General features: G+C 39.3%; 1 protein-coding gene across 1 annotated transcript; it reads left to right on the top strand.

The window, feature by feature from the left end:
* The first annotated feature begins 1,193 nt into the window (after positions 1 to 1,193).
* acvr1ba (activin A receptor type 1Ba) lies at positions 1,194 to 25,807 on the top strand. Its single transcript, XM_028452761.1, has 9 exons — positions 1,194 to 1,387; positions 17,088 to 17,324; positions 17,417 to 17,677; positions 18,587 to 18,817; positions 19,599 to 19,766; positions 19,860 to 20,016; positions 21,349 to 21,473; positions 21,555 to 21,685; positions 23,932 to 25,807. The coding sequence occupies exons 1-9, from the start codon at positions 1,324 to 1,326 to the stop codon at positions 24,055 to 24,057; spliced, it is 1,500 nt and encodes a 499-aa protein (XP_028308562.1). The 5' UTR covers positions 1,194 to 1,323; the 3' UTR covers positions 24,058 to 25,807.
* Positions 25,808 to 26,651: the final 844 nt, after the last annotated feature.

The following is a 26,651-nucleotide window of genomic DNA, read 5'->3' as shown; positions in this document are numbered from 1 at the left end:
CATCTCAAGTGGAGTATTTTATTTAACTAGACCGAAGCTGTACGACCTGTAAAAAAAAAAAAAAAAAAACTTTTTTCCCTGTAACTTGGCCACAAATTGAGATACAGTGCTCAGACTGCAACAACATTTCCTTTCAATGTGTGACCGTGACCTTCACTTGAGGTAGAAAAAAACAAAAAACAAAAACAGTTTTCTTTATAAATTGGCCACAAATTGAGATACTGTGCTCAGAATGGTACCATTGAACAAAATGTCTTTTCAATGTGTGACCTACCAGTAAAAAGATCAGCAGAGGTCAAAGTTCATGACATCACAAAAAAATACTTTTTTCCTTATAGCTTGGTCACAAATTGAGATACAGTGCTCAGACTGCAACAACATTTCCTTTCAATGTGTGACCTTGACCTTTGTCAACAAATCCAGATACAGGTTGTCATTTTTTGCCAATTCTCAATTGCTAAATACATATTTGCCTTACGAATACAGGTCTTGCATTGTTATTATTATTATTATTATTAGTAGTAGTAGTAGTAGTAGTAGTAGTAGTAGTAGCAGTAGTAGTAGTAGTAGTAGTAGTAGTAGTAGTAGTAGTAGTAGTAGTAGTAATAGTAGTTATAATATTAATGATAGGTACATATCCTTTTACTTCTTTATCTTAGCGAGTTCATAATGGCATGTTCCAATGACAAATTGCAAGTTTACAAATCAGTAAAATAACACAAAGTGAACAGAGAGCAAAGTCAGGGAAAACATCACTAGTAAAAATAAAACAAATACAGGCATCACAATGTCATTTGGAGGTATAACAATCAGTTCTTCATACAGAAGCATAGTTTTTGTACCCGTTTTTTTTATTTTGCAAAAACTTTAAAGTATTCATATAATAACTAAACTCCAATAAGGAAAGATGAAAATTTGAAAAGGATTTTAATTTATGAATATGGAATTTTGCCATTAATATTATGAGACCAATGATGAAAGTTATTATTTTTATTTTTTTTTCAAAGATATGAATAACATATTTTGTCGGTATTTGTATTATGTTTTGGATCTGTTGGACCTTAACTACATTGCAGAAAAGTAACGTATATGAGCTTTAACTTGGTTAAATGGTGACAGAAAGAGGCCTGACCACGGAGCTGGGGGAGGGGCGTCCTTTAAACACGTCACAGCCGGGCTGGCTTCTAGCGGGCGGTGCGCTGTGTGTGTATATTTGTATGTGTGTATGTGCGGTCCGACTGTGGTTGTGTCTCAGGTCTTTTCTCGTTGATAACGACACACTTCGGACGCTTTTGATGGCGGAGCGATGGGATTTGTGAAGACATGGCTCTGACACACTTCGCCCTCACGCTGCTGGCCGTGCTCGGCTGTGCGTCCGTCGGTCACGGTGAGTTCAAGAGACTCGGAGCTTTTGTCTGGCTCGGACCGGGCATCGCCTGTTGTGTCGATTAGCGTCATGGCGCTGTGTATCCGGAATATGTCTAGGCGTCGACTTAAAACCACGTCCTATTCTTCTTCTTCTACTACTGCTGCTGCTGTTGTTGTTGTGAAGTATTGGTTTTATTTCAGACCGCCTGAACTCAAGAAGCCTTTTATAGAGCGCTGAGCAGCAGCTACACAACAACAACAACAACAACATGGTGGTACTTGTCTGTACACAGTCGCCAGCTAACCACGGCTAACTCAAGTGAAATCATACATAATATAACTATGCTCAGACACAGCTTCAGTGCTAACATATTATCACCCTGTCGTGTCTCTCAAATGAACATTAAACTGCACGATGTCGCCTATGATGAGGTTACTCTCACACGGCTGCTATGCTAGCATATTATTTACTAAACAACTGCTATTCTATGCTTAACTATGGAATAACGCGTGACGTTGACGCCATGCTAACCCTAATATTGAACTTTGCACATGTAATGTTAACACCAGTGTAAAGTATAGCTTGTAAGGCTGCAGTCAGGCACTGTTTTCAGTCCTACTTGCCAGTAGCTTTAGCATTAGCCTTGGTTTTCATTGAGCTGTATCTGTTCCTGGATCACACAGTGTATATTTAAACAGGTTTGATCAGATCCAGTAAGTAAAGTGTAACACCTAGTGAATAATGATGACGTCAGAATCCTTCCTGGTAGGGCTGAAGGTCTCTAGATGTCTTGGTCTGAATGATTATGGGGTGAAATATCAACTAGAACAGTGTCAAGTGTCAGATCCATGTCCTCTGAACCCGTTTACTGTGTTTGGAGTCACAGGGTGTTTGAGTCTAACCCAGCCCTAAGGAATATGGAGCACACCTTTCTACACACACTTAACCCTGCATTCATGTTTGTCTGTGGGAGGATGAAAATGTGTACACTTGTTTCCCCCAAAATAGAGTCCCAATGTTGCATTTATTTACTGCTTACCAGATACAATCAGAAGTGTTTCTTTGGATGCACAAAGTGTAATATCAGTCATCATATATGTAAGAAAAGATGTTGCTTTGGTAATATTACATGGTACTCCTTGGGTTCATGGAGTCCACCTTCAACCAATGCTTGGTTTAAACATGTTGATGGCTAAATTAGGGCTTTGGATTTTTCCTGAATATGGAAACTATATCTAAAAAAAATTACAATCCCAATGAAGCAGATAGCAAGAGAGATGGAAAAGTCTATCATGACTTAATATATGATGGATTTCATCATCTAAAATGGAAAAAGTTCTAAACCCTTGTTCACAACTTTTGTTACAATATCACGCATTTCCACAATATTGTTTTTGCCATAAAATGGTCAACCTAGCTTTAGCAAGTGTAGCAAATGGCTTGACTTAAACTTGTGCAAATTTTCATATGATCGCAACTTCTTATTGTATCAACGCACTTAGAATTACATAATGCTGAAAGGATATTATGGATATTTGACAAAATGACAAAAAAACTTAAATACTGCAGATTTAACTCCATTAATCGTATTAAGCATGATTTCAAGAAGTTTAACAGCCTGTAATGATGTTTACTTGGGGAAAGCCAATGAAACAAACAAAATGAGTTAACTTTGAAACAGAATTGCGTAAGGTTTGGAATGGAAAATCATCAGCTCTGCTAAATGTGAAGTGTGTGTAAAAATTACATTGTACAGAGAAACAGATACAGGTTTATAAACTATAAATGTATTTTATGATAAAGCATTTGCATCCAGTGACTCCAAAAGTAAGATTCACAACAGTTTTCTGATCAGTTTAATCAACAAAGAGAAATCCAAGGTCATAGTTTGACATTGAACATAGAATTGCTTTTGGGAGTGGGAAAAAACTTTTCTTCACTACCTGCATATCCCCCATCTAGGTGGTGGTATAGTGAAATACTGCTTTAATTAGGGTGTTACCTGGTTACCTTTGGATGGTCCATCAGTTGGTAAGGTCACGTAGTACTAAATTAATTGGTTACCAGAAACATGGATATTGGGTTTGTGACGGCAATGAATTAGCAGGAAGCTACAGTCGTCCTAAAGTCAGTATTTATGTTGGTGCTTCTTCCAGGAAACACGAGTTTAGTAAATCAGTAACAAAGCCAACTGACCATTTTGATGTTGCATAACTGTTTTGTCATCAGTGACCGTACTAATTTCCATAGAAAAAATGGAGGCATTCCTAAACTGCTAATGCGTAATAATCTGCAGCCCAGTGTTTAAATTACTGCTCTATATAAAAAATTGGCTGTTCTTGCTTTTTCTTGTATTTGTCCTGAATCAATTTCTGATATTCACATTTAGGTGAGCATTCCACAAAGCTGCATGGTGAATTAAGAGCTGAATTATCTCACAAGTTTGTCAAACTAATGCACCTTAGTTTGGTGCAGATTATTAGAAAATTATAAAAGACAGGGACATTAAATATATTGCATCCGTTACCTTCATCCATTCCATAAGTGGGAATTTAATATATGTTCAGTATGGGGTATGGTAATGAATTAAAATAAAAAATAAAAAAATGACTGTCCATTATTAGTGTTTTTAACAAATCCAACCCTAGCAGTGTAGGAATTCCTCTCGCTGTGTTGCTGCAAATGACAGAATTGGGTAAACATGACCAATGCAGTCCATTTTCTATGAGTGTGAGTCACATGTTGTGAGCGCTGGTTTCCATATTGGCGAGAGCAGAAAGGGAGTCTCTGAATGAAGGCCCAGCCTACTTTGTGCATGAAATGTGTTTGTGAGGGTAAACACTGGCAGCTCTGCCATTGGTGTCCAATTGTAAGGAGTGAAAAGGCTACTTAGCGGCCTCCAGCAGACACAGAATGCTGGCATAGGGTGAGAACAGCCGCGCATTCAGCAGTCCCAGACAGAAGTCAGAGTTGGAGTCTGGGATCATTGTGATGGAAATGTGGCAAGTGGGGTCTTTTGAGGTGCAAGTTGCAGGGTCTCTTTAGTTGGACTCCCCCACCCCTTCATCTGCTGGAGCAGCTGATCGTTAGCGCCACACCGCAGCCTCTAGTTAGTATGTTTTTTTGTTTTGTTTTTTTTTTTGGGGGGGGGGTTTAATTTAGTTTATTTGAGTAATTCACATTCATATTTTTTTTACAAAACACAAGATAAATCATTAGATGGTAATGAAAACTCAAAAGGAGTAGACTGAAGCAAAAAAAGTTTATAGGTGCCTACCCCATATTCAGTTATTATTACAAACATACAAATAGCAACATAAAGAAGAGAAAAGCATTTTCGTACATTTTGACATCACACATATTTATCACAAACTACACCCAATGGTCCATACGTTATATTGGTGTATATGATATAGCATTTATAATATTTCTAAATATTATGGGGTTACCTACAGTTAAAAAAGAGCTACGGTCCAATGTAATTTGCATATTTCTTCAAAACACTTTTTATAATGTATTTTGAGTATCTGCAGACTAGTAGCACTTTTCAGGTTTTCATCTAAACTGTTCAATAGGTTGATACCTTTTTGTGTGATACGATGACTTTTCAGGTGAGTACGTTACTTTAAACCTCAGGATATTATTTGCCTATGTGCATGTGTGCTCATCTTTGACTTTGTTCCACACACACACTATCTTTTATAAAAGGTATTAATAGATTAGTCAGAGGCATATCTTGGGTTATACTAGACTCCACTTTTGCTCTTTTTGTGATCTCCTTATCATGTTGCAACTTGCCGCTCTCCAGATAAACTCGGTTGTAAAAAAAACAGAACTTTGACTTTGTGTGCCCAATGAAACCTTGTGACAGCGTTGTCACGTACATGTAATTTTAGAAGTTGAGTCATCGTTAGAGAATCACTAAAACGTTCCTTACTTAGTAAAAGCTACAGTACGCCAATCTTGAATTTGTACAAAGCATGCTGGGAAAGTGATTACACCCAAGTGGCCGGTTTGTTTGCCTGTGTTCAACACTAACGGTGAAGTGCGAGGTGACTGTGGGGGTGGATCCAATGGCCAGAGCAGACATGGCAAGCTGATGGCTCTGTCCAGCTGGCGTGGGTCTGCCATGTAAGAGGCCCTCATGTCTGTCTCAAGTGAGATTTTCACACCACATAATGGATTTCACTGTGCAAGAGCTGAAACCAGACAAACCTGAATGTTCCACGGCTTGGCAGGTCTCAGACCAGTGCAAGTGCCTTTCTGTGAGAAAACGCTTTACTCGCATGTTTTAGTCAATCTACGCCACATATGGTTGACTTCATGCAAATTAGCTGAAAGTTGTATTGTGTTCATCACACACTTGCATTGCACAGTCTGCATGTGAATTGAAGTCGGTGGAAATGTGATCTGGGCACTGTTGATCACACCGCCATGAGGCAGGGTGCGCCCTTTTCTTTAATACTTCTTGTTTTTATCCTCCTTTTTGTTGTTGTTGTGTGTGGTCCCTTTCATGCTTTCACTGGCTGCTTGGTGTGGGGTGGGGGGTAACCCAGCAGCAACCTCCAGTTTGCATGTTTCTAAACCACTGGTTAAAGGTAAACTCATTGACCTTTTTTTTTTTTTTTTTTTTTCCAATGAGCTCCATTCTATTTGACTCTACTTACTCCCACTTTTATGAAGTTTCACCCCTACACTCAGCAGCTCTTCTTTGATGTGCGTCAGTTGGTGTAAGTCAGAGACCAGATCCTAAACACTGAAAAAAGTCCCTTCCTCTCTGTCTGTACTACTGACAACTCTGTCTAAACTCTGGCACGGATGCGGTTTGGAGTCAAAACTGTAGAAGACATGGTTATATTTCAAATGAAAACTTGCCCAAAATGGAAACACACCTGGCCATCAGATCAGAGCTACAGAAATTGAGCTGTTTTGTAAACTGAAGAAGTAAGAATCTATATTAGGGCTGGGCGATATATTGAGTTTTCTATTTTGGCGATAGATGAAATTACAATATTGCCTATTACGATATGTATATTTTATTTTTATAGCTTATTTTGTATCAAAATACCTGTTTTAGGAGTTGCTGCTTTCTCTACTTCTCAGAACAGCATGAAAAGCACAGTTGGATAGATTGCTACACTACAGAACTCACACACACATGCTGTCCCTTAGAGGAGAAAAAGCCAAAAGTGACACACATTGTGCAGTTGTTTGTTTCTAAATGTGCCTGTGTGGCATTTTATATGGGCAATTTTAACCTTGAATTGTCTTTCTAGTAAGACTTCATTTGAATAAAAATTATCGATATTTCTATCATATATCGCCATTTTTGAGAAAAAAATATGGAGACATGAGTTTTGGTGCATAACGCCTAGGCATAATCTACAGTATATATTTCCATGCATTGTAATAGTAGACGTCCCCTTCCGGTTTTCCCTCTTAAATGCAGTTTTTTGTACCTTTTTTTGTTTGTCAGACCGCTGCCCTAATTACGATCAAAGGAATCTACAGCATTTCTTCTGTATAAGGTCTCAGCCAACAGACACCTTCCTCTCAGCAATCAATATTTACCACCAGTTTCTGTAAAGTGGCTCCTATAGGTAGCCAGGGTCAGGTCAGGACCAGGGTGGTTTGCCTTTCTCAGTATAATAACCCATGCTGTTAATGACCTCCGTTAGCCCAGAGGCACACAACCCTAATTGCTGCAGCAGACAGCATAGCCTCTCACTGACCCAGCTTCCACATTAATGTTAGACCACAAGAGATCAGTTGTAGTTCAAAGAATGCATGCACCCATATTGGCTTCTAACTTCCTGTTTGCTTGATCTTTAATTTGTGAAGGATTTTGTGTTAAATGAACCCCCCTGCATTAGATTCAATATTTAAAAGAAGTTCGTGTTTGTGCAACATCTTAGGCATACATGAAAAATGGGAGTTGTTTTTGTCTTAAGTACACCCAGACAGGCTTGATAGCTGTGTGAGTTCATGTCTATAGGGCTGAACCTGACACCGCTTCTCTGACAACCGTCTCTTTAAAGCGCTGTTTGATTTTTTTTTTTGGCAGCTCTTAGAATCTCCATTAAACCTGCTCGGTCACGTAATTGCTCCAAGGAGGCGTGAAGTCTTTTTTTTTTTTTCCATTACTTTCTTGATTCTGATTTATGTTGATTGATATAATCCAGGGCTGTGCTGCTTAGTACAGCAGGTTTTTGCTGGAGTAATGCTGCATTATTGTTTTTATATAAGACTGTAAAGTACCATTGTGGTTTGTGCCTGAAGCTTTGTTCTGTGTTTGGACAAATTAGGACTGAGCTGGTTTTACTGGCCAATTCATTTTCTTTGTGAGAGATCATCTAATAGTGTGTTTTTTTATAAGCTGTAAAGATGGCTTTACTTGTGCTGCAGGAATACAGTTGCACATAACAATGGGCACTTTGATCCCATTTGTGTAGAAGAGTCTAATGCTCACAGTTGTATGGCTTTGAAGCCTTAGACTTCAAAGCCATACACCCATCTTCATTTGTTCTAGGAACACCAAAAACATAGTATTTGAGGTTTATTTTCTCAAACTTGCCTGTTTTCCAGAGTTTTAGCCCTCTGAAAAGTGACTTTTTGAGCAGTTCTAAAAATCGGGCTGTTTAGGAGGCTACTTATACAGATTTATGAGTGGGCGTGTCTATAGACGCTGACTTTCATGCATCGCTCTTATATACAAGGGAAATCAGTGATCACCAAGGCAATTTAATTTTTGACATCCACACAGTTATTGTTTTCAGCCAAAAAAAACTGCACATTACAGTAAAACACATGGGTATTTAAGTGGATATTGTTATTGTGAGTCCATCTCAGCAGTCATTCAAACTCTCGCCATAGTGTTAAGCTGCTAAGTCACCTTTTTCTAACCACAGGAATAGTGCATTTAAGATGATAATCATTTGTTTTGTCCAATCACTGCGTCGCATTGTGTCACAAACAGATCAGATCAGCGATACGAGGTGATATAACAGGTACTAAAAATGTGTCAGCTCCCTGGTGCTACACCAAACCACAAAAGGCGCTGGAAACCACCAGAGCGGAGTACACCGCCGCATGAACAAATAGTGCATACACCACTGTACGTTCACTGTGGTGGCGTGGCACCGGCAGTAGGCAAGTTCTGTATTTTGTTTTACCGGTAGCCATCACTCCTTTGCTAGCAGGAAAAACAATAGCGGACTTTTGCAAAAGTTTTCATCAGGTTGGGGGTGGAGTTCATGGGTGGAGACACCGTTGGAGGGGAGGGTTTTGTCTTTCTTGATTTCACTTGTGACGTCACAAATGTAGAAAATTTGAAACTGAGCACTTTTCTCTGTGTTGTAAGACTTACACAAACAAACGACTTCATGGATTGATTTCACATTTTTTGTGTCGTGTGGACACTCAAGTTACCTCATTTGTGTTAAAAAAGACTGCAAAAGTGGATTTTTCATAATATGTCTCCTTTAAAGGACCGTCAGGCATGATGTGATGCAGCTTGGAGGTTGGTGGAGATATAGTAGAAGCTGCTTCACCCTAGAGAATTCACTTTAGAGTCAGATCAGTAATCTGACCCAGAGCTGTAGACAAAGGTAATGACTTTCCTCATTCCCTCCAGCATTGATTAGAACACAGTTGCGGTGGGTGTGCGTGCACGCCCTGCTCGTGTGTATTTGTGTGTGTTGAGCGCACGCTGTCTGATGGCGTCTGCTTGTCTTGATCAGCTCTGTCTAGTATTTGTATGGATCTAATTTCAGACGGTGCATTTTGGTAATGGTGCTCTCTCTCTTCTGTGTACCGAATGTCTTCATTTGCATTGCTCGGCTCCTTCAGTGCCCGCGCTATTTTAGTGTTTTAGCAGGCCCTTTCTGGGATACAATTAACGTACAACTTTGTTTTGACAGCACGTAGGCTGGAACATGTGTATAAACACTAGTGTAATGTGATCAAGGTTTAGAGGCTGAACTTGGACTACACCGGGCTTTAGTTTGGTCTACTCTAAGACAATTCTGTTTACAAAAACAATGTTTTATTAATGCCTTCCTCACTCTGTCTCCCATTTCCTGTCTCAACATGAACGGCATGATAGGAACTTTACATGCTGGTGACTCAAAAAAGAAAGTGTAGCGAGACACTGGGCTCTGCTTGTTTTCCTCTTCTACTCTTTTCTATAAGTCAAAGTCTAGACTGGGTTTTAATGACAGTCGCAGCTGGTCACTGGGGGTAGACCTCAATCCCAGCTGGGGGGCCTTGTGAGTCTCAATTGTCAACCTCCCTGGCCCCTTCCTGTCAGTATTGTCCTTCCCGAAACGGGGGCCCAGCTCCCTCTGCTCTGTCTGGCCTAGACAGCCCCCCAACCCCCTACCAGACTGTCCCATGTGCGCTCCCCATCCCCCACCTTGCTCAGTGCAGAAGCACACTCCCCCTCTCTGCTCTTTGTACAAGCAGGGCCAGTCCAATCCCTCCTCATGTCGCCTTAATCTCTGCACAAAGAACCAGTGTAAAGACCACCAATTATGTGGATACAAGAGCCAAGTCCCCTGAAAAACTGCACACACACAGTCCCTCAGAACCACGTGTGTTTGGGTTTGATATTGTTCTTTCCCTTTGAGCTCCACAAAGATGTGCATAGAGCACTGTCAACAAGCTGGCAGTTGTGCTTAATAGTTTCAGCTCAAGCTGTGTGACATTAATTTGAACCGTTTATAATTCCTAATGTCTTACTGAGGCAGGGTTTCCCCCAGAAAACTTGCTAAGCCTGGTGGTAGAGAAGCCCATGTGTTTTTGTAAAAAAAAAAAATGATAAAAGTTGAGAGGAATTTTGAAATGATGGCTTGTGTTATTGTAAGCCATTTATTAGTGACACTTAAACAATTTTGAAATATGATTTTAACAAACACAAAAAAATAATAATGCATCAATTTTAGATTGCGCTTCTTTGGGAACTCAGTCACTTTACAGCTTTAAGGGATTATTCTTTCACTCCACACTTAGTGGTGGTGAGCTACTATTGTAGCCACAGCAGCCCTGGGGCAGACTGATAGAAGTGAGGCTGCCATAGTGTGCCATCGGCCCCTCTGACCACCACCAACACTCACACACTATATTCATACTAGGCAATGTGGGTGAAGTGTCTTGCCCAAGGACACAATGCCAGATACCACTGGAGCGACTGTCCCCACACTGTGGCATCTGGAATTCTCAGTGGTCTCCCATCCACCTACTAACCAGGCCCAGACCTGCATAGCCATATTTTTAAAAGTAAAATAAATTAACATACATTAAAAGTGCAAACATGGCCAAGGGGTAAAACCAGGGAAATCAGATGTTTCAGTGATTGACAAGCCCACAACGTGAAAAACGTGAAAGCTATTAGTTATTTTTATAATAGATGTTTTATTTTAGTCACCGTTCTGTATTTACATTATTTATTGGTTACTTTTGCTTGCTGCCATCTCAATGCTAGTGTGATGGTGTAGACTAAATGTTTGACAAAAATACAAACGGGGACAAAAAAAGAGTGGGAAACACTGGTGTAGAGTCTAGGGCTGAAACTAACGACTATTTTAATAGTTGACTCATCATCGATTAATCAACTAATCGGATGACAAATTGTACAATTATTTGCTCTATGTTGCCATAATCTTTTAGATTTGGCTTGGGGCAAATTGCGACAAATGAAAACAATAAATAAATAAAACAATTCCAAACTTAAGGTGTAAACAGGTTCTTTACAAACATAAAATAAATTGAGTACACCAACACTAGAATCTGCTTCAGTAATAGCATCTACACATTAAAATAGCTACAATAGCTACTGACTCAAAGAGCTCATGAGCTAATATTTTATGAAACATGTATGCATATGGGTCACTCCATTTTTGTTATTGTATGCAATTCCTTTATTTCCTCATTTATAATACAATTATTTTCTAAAAAAATAGATAAGTAAAAAGCAAAAATAACTACAATAGTGTTTTTACTTTATTCTTCCATAAAAGTGTTAAATCTGACCTTAAGTAAATCGTAAGTAGAGCTCCCGGTAACAGCGCTGAGCTCCCGGTAATAGCAACATATTCCTAATATATTCCTTTTTGATGATATATCTGCCAGTAATCATGTCCGTAACATACATACAGCTCTGAGCAAAGATATAAAGAAGGTGTGATGAGCCACTCGTCATGAAAAACACTGTTCAGTTCCATCCACAGCTTAAAAAGAGGGTTGAACCATAAAAACAACCTATTTAAAATAAATAAACAAGTGAACCTTAGGCTAGCGGGAGAGCAAGAAAAGCCTGGTGGTGTGCTAGGGCTATAAAGCACTGGGGCAAACCCTGCTGAGGTATTCTGTCTTTTTGGGTAATTGTGAGCCCATAACTAATTTTTCTTTGACGTGCACTGCTGGTATATGGAGATGAATTTGACAAGTCGACAAACCTGTTAAATTCATAGAATGTTTGTTTTTTGATTAGCTTAATTACATTCAGGTTGTTTGCTCACATAAACTGCTGTGGCAAGTTTTTTGTCTCAAGTCCTGCGTATCGGTGAACTCATGTTTGCCTGTGTGTGTTTTTTTTTTTTTCTTTTAGTGGTGCTCCGTTTGGTTTTGGTCATAAATTAAAGGGAGGCCTTTCCACAAACCAAATTGCTTGGTAGGCCACAAACCATGCACGGTTGATACAAGTAGCAAATGTGTGTTTGCAGCCATGTTGGCTTTCTTTCTCCAGCTTCTGTCTGAAGGTCTGTGCTCCATCTGTCTGGCCACACACAGTCTCCATGATGGATGTGGCTGTCGTTTTCAGATCGCGGCCTACCTACTTACTGCTGGTGGTAATTCATTGCTGTATAGTTGTGCAAGATGCTTGTGCTGGAGATGGTTTCATCATTTCACTTCTGCTTTTTCAGGGAAAATGAAGGGCATTAGGAGAAATATGTAATGAGAAATGCTTTATGTATTGTGTATTCCTTTTGAGATTCTTGGGGCCTCTGATTTTCCTTTTTAAAATGTCCCAAATTCCTATTACACTTTTCTCTTTCCTTTGCAATTCATCATCTTTCCCTGTTTTGATTACTTCACTGGCTTTTAAACTTCCCCAACATCGTACCAAACATGCTGAATAAGGTTAATAGTCAACTACTATTATTAATTTTACATTTTCTATGCTTCAGATGATTTAGAAAGGAATATACTCAAGTCACGCAAGATTGTCACAAGAGTTATGGAAGTGGCTGTGTTAGAAATGGCACACTCCGTACTACCATATACACTACAAACTCAATGAGTATGTTGTCTATTATATACTATAAGTATGATTAGGATGATGACCAAGTGTCCTTCCAAGTTTCCCAAGATGTATCTCAAACCTACGACAAAAACCGAAAGCACACCGAGGCTAAATATCTCTATTGATTCGCCACCTTTGTAAGTTCTGGCAATTTTTAAGCGAGAAAGTGACCAAGTAGAATATCAACACGTGGTCATTTGATCCACTTGTGTATAGGGGTGGGAACCTCTGGGTGCCTCACGATACGATACGCGATACAAAGCTCGCGATATGACGATACTGCGATTATTGATATATTGGTGAGAAATCAATCTACGATAATCTATGACATAACAAAAAAAAAAAGATTAAGTGAAAAAATACAATTTTTATTTTATATCTCTGAAAGACAATACATTGAAAAAGTGTCCTATGAACAGTGACACTATTTTAGTGCAACATTTCTGTAAATAAGTGTCAACATACCAATGTAAACGAATAAATATCTTCAATAGTGCTTTCTGTGAACAAAAAAAGAGGGTCTTTCTTACCAGTGACACCAGTATAGTGCAATATTCCAGTAAACAAAATATTGGTTCCCAAAACATTATTCATGAAACATTTAATTCATTGAATTATATTTTGCATAGAAACCTAATGCAGTTGTGTGATTGGAGGTGCTTCTGCCATTACGTGCCACCAGGTATAATGACCACAAGTTCAACTAATGCACCAATAGCTAAACCTGTCTTTGTACCAGAGCCTTTTCAGATTTGAATGCAGTCAAAACAATCTGAACTGCTTGTTTACCACAGCACATTAAAAATGCACTTCAGATGAAACTCTGCATTTATATTCAATCACAAAATAACTTGACCACTACTCAATCCGTTACACATGGCAAAAGTATTTGCATTATCTGTGGATTTGGACATATTTGTCAGTTTGTAATGCTTTCTCCACATTCAATGACCCATTGTCCATTGATTAAATATTAGTGTAAATGCACAATTGTCCCAAAACAAGCATGTGAGGCAATTTCATGCCACGTTGGGGCCTGATTTTTGATAGAGTGAAAATATACTCATTGAGTTTATTTTTTTCCGTGTCAGATTGATTTTTCCGTTTCATGGAAACGGGCTTGATCCTTGCCTTGGCAATGAGTTAAAGTTAAAGGGGCATACGGTGACTTAGTGGTTAGCACGTCCGCCTCACAGCAAGAAGGTTCTGGGTTCAAGCCATTGACTGTAAGGTTGATTGGGGTCTCTAAAAATTGCCCATAGGAGTGAATGAGAGTGAGTGGTTGTTTGTCTGTGTTGCCCTGCGATGGACTGGCGCCCTGTCCAGGGTGTGCCCAGTGCCCAATGAGAGCTGGAAATTGGCACTGACCCCCGTGACCCTGTGAGACAGGAGCAAGTGGGTTTGAAAATGGATGGATGGAAGTTAAAGTTTGCACCGTGTGAATTTCATGTTAACTGCACATTCACTCGCTACTCACAGTGTCATCATGTCTATTTTGTACACATCCATTTGCTGATTGGAGCTGTAGATTGTAGAGAAGCATTGGAGCTGTTTCTCACTCTTTATCAGAGCCATCCTCTTTCACCTCTGTGTAATCTGGCAGGAATCTGAGTGTGAGTGTGTCCACATGTACTAAAACTACATGCTGATGGCATTTCCTGCACATTCCCGTTCACCCCCTTGCACGCAAATGCCAAACCGATAACAAATATTACTGAAAACCTGCCTGAAGTGTTCCTCATTTCCAGTCACCACCCTGTGAACAAGCATGGACACATCAGCTCCCAGTGCTGCGTGTGGAAAAATGCTCCCACACAGAAATGAACATTCTGTTGTGGGGAAAGCGCTCCTCTGACACCGGGGTTTGTGGTTTTGGACACTTGTTGAACTTTACCAAAATCATCAGAGCTGGTTGGAGAATAGGTTGAAACTGACACTTTTTGAGGGACTTGTTAATCAGTTTGAATGTTGCAGAATGGTGAGCCTTGCAGAAAGACACAGAAGATTAGAGAACTCTTCTCATTGTTTGCAGTCCGTGGGATGTTGAGCCTTTTTCTAAATGAGAATTAGGCTTGTAAAGCCTTCTTTGTTTAGTGTCTGTTGTTGTTTTCACTACAGTGCTCTCACTTTTTTTGTTAATTCAACAGCAGTTAATGTTGAACTCACACTATCGGCTGATTGGTCTGATGGGAATCCTTCACAGTTTTCTCGTCTGTTTCTATATCCTTTTTTTTAATGCGGAAGGGGAAAAATATGCGTCTGGGCTCCTTGACCACTTAAGCATGCCTGGTTCCTGCTGTGCCCAGTGGAGGTAAAAGAAGCTCAAAAGGAGCCTTTTGTATTGACCTTGCTCTAAATGAGAAGCATGTGTGCCCCTTCTCAAAATCACATTTCTCTAAATCTAATCAGCTTGCAATCCCCCCCCCCACTCCACAACCAGCTCTGCTTCAGTTTCAGATATGGCGGATTTGTGCAGACTTTGAAGCACTGACCTCATTTGACAGTGGAGACGGACCGCTGGCGTTTTATTATGGTGGCAGCAGAGCCATTGTGTCACGTTTAATAGGAGCAAGCTATGTGCTGTGTGCAGGAGCGAGCTGCGTTTCATCACACTCCAGTTTCATTAGCTTAACCAGTGGCAGCTCCCAGTGCCAGTGTGAGGAGGACAAAGGAGAGGATTGGAGCAGATAGCAGCAGCAGCATCAGGGATTTGGCAGCAGCTCTACTCCCCCATGTTGGGTTTCACCTCTGCTGTCCCAGTGGGCAGCTCCGTCTCCACCCAGCGTGTTTGGGTTCATCTGCAGTGAAGGCTCTGATTTCAGAGCCGTCTGGCAGCCCCTGCTTCACTCCGGTTATGTCTGCACATCATAAATGACTGGCAATTGCACGGAGCACACGCTTTTGATCTGGTTTTGATTTCATGGTGTGCGCCTGCCCCCTATTGGACAATGTGTGAACTGATGTATCTTTATTGTTTTTGCACATCTGTAAGATAATTCTCATTCCTTTTAACAGCAGCATAATTAAAAAAATATGATAATATATAATTTGTTTTGAAATATGACAGCAGCTGTTTAATTATAGCAGCAGTGGTAATAGTTTCCACACTCTAGTGTTTATACTTTTTGAATATTATTTCATTACACCACCATACATGAACATTTTTAAATCAAAGTTAAAGGCACTTTTTTTCTCTACTGCATATGATTGAGAGAGAGAGATTTTTTGTCATGTTGATGTAATGATGATTTTACTGATGATTTTAATTGATTTTACTGATGATTTTAAATGTTCTTATTGATTTTAAACAATTGAATGTTTTATCATGTGAAGCACATTGAGTTGCCTTGAGTATGAAATGCGCTATATAAATAAATTTGCCTTGCCTTGCCATACAATGACAATAATGGACTGTCCTATCCCATTGTAATGTAACATCTTTGATTATATATGGTTCTGTATTAATTAACATTACAGTATGAATCAAATTCAACTTTAAATTGGTTTGAAATGGGGCTGGGTTAAAAAAAATTGTATTCATCGATTTACCTTTAAATGGCCAAAAATGGATTCATAAAATCAATTAGTGGGATAAGGATTTTCACAGCATATTTCATAAAAAGGGCATCATCAGGCAAGTTTTGCATGAATATTATGATGGGGATATAATATAAATACTTTGAAATCTTATACAGGACTATAATATTACTAAAATAGGGCAGAAAATCAATTTTAATAGATTAAGAGTGGTTTTAAAGATTTTCAATGAAATCGTAGTTATGACCAACAGTTTTTAGCACTTTAAATAACACTTACAAATAAGTAATAATAATAATAATCAAAGTGAGTGCATATGTACTGTCAAGTACTACACATTTGGTATCTTTTTATGCATTTATACTGTTTATGTCTAAAATAAATAAATACTGACAGAATATTTAGGTGTCACGTTGTTGACCCTAATACGTCTTTTCTACCGTGTGTAATGCAGTGCTGTGGGCTCAATTTTTATTGTAAACATTACTATTCTTAATACTGCACCAAGTTAGTTAGTTTATACTATTTACAGCATTAGACCTTTGAGAATCTCTTCTATATTCAAGTAAAATTGGTACTGTGACTGAAATATCATTAACCGAATTGAAAATCATACTGATCCCTAGCTCTAGTATAGGAACTATACAATTGAGCGTAATAAATTATTCAGCCTCAATTATGTAATCTATATTTTGGCATTGCAACAATATACAGCATGACTTTTACTAATGATTAGTAAGCAGTAAGCATGATCATCTTTAGAGCTGCAGCCAAGAGATTACGATTTAGTTACAGGCCCATGTGCTTTGATTTTTATTTTGGGAACTCAGTCTGTATCTGTCTGATGGATGACTCTTTCCTGTCGTTTTCCTCCCTCAGCTTTACGTTGTAACTGCACAACCTGTGAGAAGCAGGGCTACGAGTGTGAGACGGATGGCGCCTGCATGGCCTCCACCTCCTTTATTCAGGGCAAAGAGCAACACGTGCGCATCTGCATCGACCAGGAAAACCTGGTTCCCGCCGGGCAGCCCTTCTTCTGTCTGAGTGCTGAAGGCTACCTCAACACTCACTGCTGCTATGTCGACTACTGCAACAGCATTGATCTGAAAGTCCCAGGTGAGCCACAGTTTCCCATCATTTGTCCCAACAGTGATGCTCCTGATCATTGAAAGTAAAAATCACCTCTGCTTCTCTTTTTTCGCTCCTAGTTCCCACAAAAAGTGGCGACTGGTCAGTGTCCGGACCCACTTGGGGACCAGTGGAACTGGTGGCAGTCATTGCAGGACCCGTGTTCCTTCTGTGTGTGCTGCTGATGGTGGGCGTGTTCCTGTTTCAGTACCACCAGAGGGCGTACAGTCACAGGCAGAGGCTGGAGGTGGAGGACCCCTCCTGTGACCATCTGTACTTAGCTAAAGACAAGACCCTACAGGACCTCATCTATGACATGTCCACCTCCGGTTCTGGCTCTGGTTAGTCTGGGTCAGGGTTGGGGTCAATTATAATTGTAATCTCTTACTTGATGATTCATTACATTTATGGTGTAATTGTAATTTTAAAAATGTGTTGCTGTTGTAATCGTATTTAAATTTTGAATTTAAATATTTGACTTTGTAATTGTAATTGCCTTGAAAATTCTATTAAAATTGTCAGTTATAATTCAACTGGGGAACCACGTTACAGTTCTTTATACAGTTTTTACAATTTTATCATTTAAAAAAAATTTAAATCTAGGAGTATATCAAGACATCTGCACCATAAATGTTAAAACCTATATTTTCATTGATTAGGAAGCTTAACAATGTAACCAATAGATATTAGATGATAGATATTTGTTTTTAGTGTATTTTACAGCTGATTTCGGGCACGTTATCAAATGAGATGCTAACACAAGAGGAAGGTTAACTTTTATTTCAGGCTCAGTAGTTGTGAATAATTGTAATTGATTTAGTAATTGAGAATGTAATTGTAAATTGCCTTTCTGAGGATAAAACATTATTGTAGTATAATTGTAAATGGAAAAAATGCTGATCATTGTAATCGTAATTGAACATGGGTAATTGAAAACGCAATTGTAATGGGAAAATATAATTGACCCCAACCCTGGTCTGGGTCCTTCCTTTCTTCATCATTCTTCCCACACGTAACATCTGGTAAACTTCATGTTCCTCAATAAAACAAATGGACTAAACTCTTTGTGTGTAGGAGTTACGTAGTGTTAATGATCTTTATTGTCAATGAGGAAATGTTTTTAAGTCGCGCTCCACCTGTCATGTCTCCATTCCCCACCAGGGGGCGCGCCACACACTTTGAGAAGCACTGGATTAAGCAAAGAGGATTTAATGTAGCATCTGATAAGCCACGTGTGCTGCCCCCTGTAGGTTTGCCATTGTTTGTGCAGCGGACTGTGGCCAGGACCATCGTGCTGCAGGAAATCATAGGAAAAGGCCGCTTTGGCGAGGTGTGGCGAGGGAAGTGGAGGGGAGGAGACGTGGCGGTGAAGATCTTCTCGTCCAGAGAGGAGCGCTCCTGGTTCAGAGAGGCTGAAATCTACCAGACAATCATGTTAAGGCACGAGAACATCCTGGGCTTCATCGCAGCAGACAATAAAGGTGAGAAGTGTTCAGTTAACCTCCAAAACTTTCAAATCAGGCCCTTTATTTTCACTACTGCTGCTAAATCATACCTTCATTGTATGATCCTTTCTCACATTGCGTTTTACTGTTTGGTCATTTGCTAACAACACTGCACTAACACCACCAACGTTTTAGCCAATAAACCCAATTCTTCTCACTTTTGTCCAATATCATTTTTTGAGTTTTAACAATTTAGAATTTATAAACATACCTGCCTCGTCTATAAATCTCTTCATGGTTTTTTTTTGGCGCGAGAAGTTGCTGACTATGTCTTCTTGTTTAATCTGTTTTGGAAATATTAACCTATTTTTTTTTAATGTTTAAAATATGCTAAAGCTGTTAAGTGTTGTCTCAAAGTGAAAGTATTACATACTTCAGCTGGCGTATGCTAAAAAAGCAGGAAATGCAATTAAATGAAAAAAACATTGTGAAAAATGTGTGGGATCCCTGGAATAGTCTTCCAATCACTGTTTGAGACGGTTCGCTTTTTAAAAAAGAGCTAAAAAAATTGTTAAAAACAAATCAATCATGTGATCATCTGTAGTATTTTTTTTTCTTTCCCCAATAAGAAATTTCTTCGGTTGGTTGTAAATAATGTGTATATTATGTCCGTGTCTGTATCTTTTATTGTCATTGTCTTAAATGTATGAGGACTATTGATGGAAAGTAGCTCATGGCTAAATCTGGCACATTTACACATAGTATTGTACTAGTGTTCATTAATGTCTTCTCCAAATTCTCCTGTTGGCGTCTTCAGACAATGGAACATGGACTCAGCTGTGGCTGGTTTCAGACTATCACGAGCACGGCTCACTTTTTGACTATCTGAACCGATACTCGGTCACCATCGAGGGAATGATCAAACTGGCGCTGTCGGCTGCGAGCGGCCTGGCTCATCTTCACATGGAGATCCTGGGAACTCAGGGTGAGACCGACGACTTTACCCCAACACACCTTGACGGAACAAAGCCGATAAAGGAGCGAGCGCAGTGACGCCTCCCTCTCTGTGCTCCTGCAGGTAAACCTGGCATCGCTCACCGTGACCTCAAGTCTAAAAACATCCTGGTGAAGAAGAACGGCATGTGCGCCATCGCTGACCTCGGCCTGGCCGTCCGCCACGAGTCCATCACAGACACTATTGATATAGCACCGAACCAGCGTGTGGGCACCAAGAGGTAAAGGTTTCTGACTGTGAACATCAACTGAATTCGACACTTTTGGGAAAAAACTTTCATTATATTGTCTCTTAATGGATGCTTTTAACTAAATGGTTATTATTTATGAAGGTGTATGTGGAGTAATTCACCCAAAGTTGTTCTAATCTGTTTAGGGACTCACCCAAATGAAAATTATTAGCCAAAAATGAAAAAACAAGGCTGAAAACCGAAAAACAGATTATCATGCAAATTATTAGTCCCACTGCATTTATGGCTCTGAATGTGTACTAACCTCAATAAAATTACAAATATGAAAACATTTGATTTAGCACTGATGACCCCACTCATACATGAAATAATAATGTGTAGGCCTATAATAGACTGGGCTCTGAGAGTCAAATTAAATGTTCTCTCAATAAAACACAAGGTGCATCAATGTTCTTGATGAAAATTAGCTTCATAGCTTTATTTTTATATCTAAGCATGTTCTTTGTATCATTTCTTGTGCGCACTGTTCCAATTCGATCCAAGTAATGATCTTTATAATGCGTGAAGTGCAGATGATCTGTGTGAATCAGACTGACAGACTCTGAAACAGTATTAATACTGCCGATTCAATTAAAAAAAGACGCTTTAGTGCTCGGATGTGTTGAAATACAGCTACTCTGTGAGTCTGCGGACAAGCGTGTGCGCTGACCGCGGTGTTTGTTCGCGTCATAACATCCAGTTTCGGTCAGCTTGTTTCAGCCGAAAATGCATTTTTGGGCCATTTTCAGTGGCTAAAATAAGCCTTTTCACGCTCTCAGAAATCTCACTCTCATTCGGTTTTCATGCATGACGTCAAAGGACAAGAGAGATAAACTCGTCATTGTGGACGGGGGAGGCATCGAGTCTGATTTAGATGAATTTACCCGTTGGAGCATAGCATCGGTCTCCAAGGCAGAAAGGCCATGTTAGCTGCCAAAGCTAATGCTGCATACGAGCTTAAAATTCCGGTTTTGCCTGACGTTTACCTCCTCCTTGTGGTTTCCTGAAATCACCTAAAAATTACAGCAGAAAATCTTCAGCAACCATAGATTATTCTAGGCACAAATTTTATTGCGACTCCTTGTCCTTTTATAAGAGCAAATATTCATTGATACTTGTTCGTTGAAAGACAGGATACAGTAAGTGAGTGACTGCAGACTGAGTGTTGCACTTGCATTATATTGGAGTGTCAGATAGATTAGGCCTACCTTTATTGTACAAAAAGTGTGCTGAAGAGCTCTGCATATAGCACTAATGGCGTCCTGTTTAGTTTGAGGTGTTCTGCTTTACTTAAGTCATCTTGTCCCTTTGTGCTGACCTCAGGTATATGGCTCCAGAGGTTTTGGATGAAACTATCAACATGAAACACTTTGACTCCTTCAAGTGTGCTGACATTTACGCCCTAGGCCTGGTTTACTGGGAGATCGCACGCCGCTGCAACACCGGAGGTACGAGCACGAGTAGCAGCTGATCAGAGCGATGTTAACGTGAGGAAACTCAGACTTAGAAAGCACTTTGTTTTCCTTCAGGTATCCATGAGGAGTACCAGCTGCCCTACTACGACCTGGTGCCATCTGACCCGTCTATAGAGGAGATGAGGAAAGTGGTGTGTGAGCAGAAACTCAGGCCTAACGTGCCCAACTGGTGGCAAAGCTACGAGGTATTTATCACTGTGCACCTCACTGGTTTAACTGGGCTAAAACTGCTGCTCCAGTAGGAATCAGTCACTCTAAAACCATCATTCATTCATCTTTTTCACCTTAAAGGTGCAGTCCGCGACTCTCAGATCCCTCTCTCCCCCTCCCTCCCCGCTGCTCTCTTGCCCTGCCTCTAAACTTTCCAAAGTCCCTCCCTCAGAGGAGCTAACAAGCTAACGTTGGCCTGACAGCAACATCACAGTAATATAACATTTCTTGTTAGCATATTACTGCAACACTTCTCTCTCTCTATGTTCACAAACCTCAGCAGCAGCAACAACACAGTGTCACTTACAGCAGCCAAACGGAGGCTGCTGCGCGCACATGAACAACACATGCACTACAGAGTTCTAGTGTAACAATTACAAATCAAACGTAACATAAGTCAAGCAGCAGTAATTACCTTTCAAGCCGAAAAGTCACCAATTCCCTCTTCTACTCCACCAGACCATACACTGTAAAAAAGATGGTGCTACAGCCCTGGGAAAGGGGCGGGGTCTGTGAGCCACAGCTGTCAGACAGCCCATCAAACACAATCCTGGCTCTGATTGGTTCTTTCTTCTCGGTCGGTACATTCTGGCAATCTGCCAAAGGCTGCAGGAGTAGCAGAGGGGACTCAATGAGCCTGTTTTTTTCTTATAAACTACTAGTTTGATGTAAAGCTGACCTTACATAGTGACAGCTTTAGCAAATATGACAAAAAGTCACTTTATAAGAGTTGCAGACTGCACCTTTAAATGGTCCCAATCCCACATTGATATCGGAAGTTGGTCCAATATCAGCAAAAAAAAATCGCACCGGGTTATATCGCCTTATATCGACAAATATATCCAACATAAGTAGTCCATTCCAGACTCCGCTCCACCAATTCACTGAACTTTAAAAGTATGTTTAGTTGTTATTGGTTTGAGGTTGTTTTTCATTCAATTGTAGCATAGTCTTATTTTTATGATTAAAATGTATATAACCACAGCTTCTGTTGCCGACTGTTGTTCGGGTCAATGAAGTATAAGGACTTCACAAAATGGGCATCATCGGGCAAGGTTTGCATGAATATTATGATGATGAAATAAAAATAGAAATACTTTGAAATCTTATACAGGACTATAATATAACTAGAATAACACACAAAATAAATTAGAATAAATTTAGAGTCATTTTGAAGATTTTTTTTCAAAATAAAATACTACATATTTGTAATGTTTTTATGCATTTAAACTTTTTTTTTATTTACCAAAACAAATGTAGTTGGTCAGAATATTTATGTCTCATTATTGACCTCAATATCACGTGATCAAATCTTTTCTAACATTCCACATTACAGAATAAGTCATAAAATGTATGTATGATTAGTGATTATATCAGATCCTATTACTAATGGTATCGGCCGATACTCAAGGCTGCAATATCGGTATCGTATCGGAAGTGAAAAAGTTAGACGTGGACAACCTTAGTTGGTTTTATTGAGCATTAATAGATCTACAGCAGAGATGTGACACGTTATCAACATTCATGTCAGCATTTAGAAGAATGACCAATCTGAGCATTAATACAAGCTTGAATAAATTCTTTTTCTTGTTGTATTTTTGTGTGTTCAAGTCATTTTGTGTAATTTATGAATATTTTTTGGATATTTTCTTTTTTTTAATTGTTTTATGGATTTTTTGTTACTTTTTGTCCTTTTCTTGGCATTTTGCTGTGGTTTTCTGTGTTTCTGCAGTTTTGTGTGTTGTGTTGTTCTTTGCATAACTTCCAACTTCATCAATTACAATTTTGCGAAACACTTGACTTGAAGTTGGAAGTTATACAAAGAACAACATAATACACAAAACTACAGAAACACAGGAAACCACAGCAAAATGCACAAAATGTCAAGAAAAGTAAAAACAAAAAGATTTTTTTTTTTTTAAAAAATACCAAAAAATATTTATAAAACACACAAAATGACAACAAAAACAACAACACATACAAAAGGACTTCAAAGATACACGAAATGACAACAAGAACAGAAAAAACATAACAAAAACACACAATGAACTTCAAAAAAACACACACACAAAATGTGCATTTTCAAGCGTGCATTAATGCTCAGATTGTGCAGCCCCCAAAAGCAAATTGGGTGAGGGCCACCAGTTGCCGATGTCTACAGTGTAATGAGCACAGGAGGCTGTGGATCCTGTTAGTGACCCTGCTGTCCTCCCCCCTGCAGTCTCTGCGTGTGATGGGGAAGATCATGAGGGAGTGCTGGTATGCTAACGGAGCGGCCCGCCTCACGGCGCTGCGTATCAAGAAGACGCTGTCCCAGCTCAGCGTGGAGGAGGACGTGAAGATGTGATCTGGAGACGCACCACCTCCATCCACACACTCCGCATAGGAAACGGACTGCAAACGAAAACCCTGCCAGTTTTAAACGACACACACTCCAAGTTGTGACCAGGCCTACCTCACCCCTTTTTAGCCAAAACTACTGAGAATCATCCCTTTCTCTTCTCCTCCTCTTCCTCATTCGTCTCCACAGGCCACTGCACTACACTACACCTGACACCACTGGTTTACTTCCTTTTCCATGGCGGCCATCACAGCGACTGTACACTGAACGTTTAAGTAATGGAGAGCATCACAGTGGCTGTAAGTGTGTGTGAGGACAAAGGAGGCAGAAGCACTGTTGTTGTGTTAGTGTGTGTGTGAACGGTATTAGGGACTACTAGCTGCTGATGAGTTTTGAAGCCGTCCGCTACTGTTAGTGGTAGTTTGGCTTGAAAAAAAACACTCCACTGTTGCTTCCTCCTCACCTGTACACACCTGCAGATGTGCTTCAGTCTTAAACGTGGCAGGGATTTAAAAAACTAAATGGTTTGAGGTGGTTTTTAATTTGTTTCTATTTATTTGTTTATAGTTATGTTTAGTTTTTTTTCCTTTTTATCAAACACTGTGAGATGAGATGAGATGTGACAGGACTGCCAAGTCTTGATATGAAAATGCAGATTAGTGGTTTTAGTCCCTTTTTTTTTTCCCCCCAAAAAAAACTATTCAGATGTGAACTTAGCTGTTATTTTAGCTGCACGTGAAAACCTGATGGCAGCGTTTTTTTGCTTCTGACTCTGACATTAGACACTACTGATAATGGGTACATAAGAGTTGTATATAAAATGTGTATTTTTTTTTCCTTTTGGGTTTTTCTTTTAGTGTTTGTTTGGAGCCACAAGCACCAGTGTGACATTCAAACGGCGACTTTGATTGGACGGTACTTAGAAGCCTTTCCTTCTCTTTATCGTTTTCTATCTGTGTCAGGAAATCAACCTTTTCTGCTGGAATTTCTTTTAACTCTGCTCCTCTCATGGCAATGTGGTGGTACTACTGATCCCAAATGATTTTTTGCTGCAACGTCTCGTGTATATATATACATATATATAGATGTACATGTATATATATATATCTATCTCTAAACCTATATCTATATCGAGTTGTTGGATTTGCTCAGTAATGTCAGGAGTAACATCTCTATTCTTCATTGACACTGGAATCCTGAGGAGCATTGTGTAAAACTTGAATCCTGATACTGCAGCTGGCTGTTTAGTGGCCACGCACGCACGCACACACACACACAGAGAACTGCAGACGAGACTATGAAAGCGTTGGACCTTCATCACCATCCAGCTCTGCACTGTGACGTCGAAATTCATTGTACGTAAAATGTTTGCTAATCATTGCTTGATCCAGAAATGAGGAATCATATCTGTTTTGCATGCTTTCTCAGACACTGGGGCCCTGTTGTTGTTTTCCCCCCCTCCTCGTGTTTCCTTCTTTTAGAATGTGCACACACTAGATGATGATGATGATGCTGCTACTGTTAGTGCAGGAAGGAGTCGAGCAAACACAACGTAGTGGGGGCTAGAACAACACGAGCAACTCCTGTCATTTGAACCAAAATCATTCACTCCAGTCCATGTTTGGTTTGTTGCCATGGATACATGACCATCAGACATCCTGTTCATAGGTGACTTCAAAGTAATGTGCTGATATTTTCAGGGTTTGTTCAAATGTGTATATAGATGATGATATACAATAAATTCCTCTTTTTCTTATCTGTGTCTTCAGCTCATTTTAAAACTGTTGGTTGTTGATGAAAATACTCCAAACTTAGTTCCTTTAAATTTGACCAAAAAAAAAGTAACAAAGCACAAATACTTTGTTACTGTACTTAAATAGTTTTTTCTGGTATCTGTACGTAAGCATTGTTTTTTGCCGACTTTTTACTTTCTCAAACAAATATCTACTTTCTACTCCTTAGATTTTAAAAATGAGTTTGTTACTTTTAAGATTTTCAAAGATGACATTATGACATAAAAAGATGCAAAATTTTGGCAGTTTGAGCTTTTTGTTCTGTTAGGCAGGTCCCTTATTTTAATAGTTAACATTTTCAAGTTTTTAAAAATGTTAATCTCAAAGTTGCTCTTGGTTTAATTGAACATTTGCATTTTATTTTCTGAAAACAGTTGATTTACAAATTGTATTAATGAGTGCTAAATCCTCCGGGTGTTCAAAGAACACAGATTGAACTTGTTTCCATGTACCAGTGTTGAAACATTTGAAATGTCTTTATTAGAATAGGACATACTGTAAACACCATATATAATAGAGTTCTTAACCATAATGTTAAATGTAATTGTGCCATAGCAGACAAGGTTAATAAATTGCGGCTGGAGTAAAAAAACCTCTTATTTCAGTAACCTAGAAAAAATGAGACAAAGGAACTCCATAAACAACCTGTTGATACATAATAAGGAATGTAAAGACAATAAACTTATAGAAAAATAACTTTTTCTTTTTTTCTCTGAGCTCATGAAGATACAGTAATTGTTTGCTAAGATTAAAAATTATATTCCAAATTGTTGAGAATTGGTTTAAAAATCAATGTGGCTCCAATCC

This window comes from Gouania willdenowi, chromosome 7 (genome assembly GCF_900634775.1).
Source record: "Gouania willdenowi chromosome 7, fGouWil2.1, whole genome shotgun sequence".
NCBI lineage: Eukaryota > Metazoa > Chordata > Actinopteri > Blenniiformes > Gobiesocidae > Gouania > Gouania willdenowi.
This window is presented reverse-complemented; position numbering and strand designations above follow the sequence as displayed.

Coding starts and splice junctions, on each gene's coding strand:
- acvr1ba (XM_028452761.1), top strand. CDS start 1,324: ATGGCTCTGACACACTTCGCCCTCACGCTGCTGGCCGTGCTCGGCTGT. Junction 17,325..17,416: donor CATTGATCTGAAAGTCCCAG/GTGAGCCACAGT, acceptor TTTCGCTCCTAG/TTCCCACAAAAAGTGGCGAC. Junction 17,678..18,586: donor CACCTCCGGTTCTGGCTCTG/GTTAGTCTGGGT, acceptor TGCCCCCTGTAG/GTTTGCCATTGTTTGTGCAG.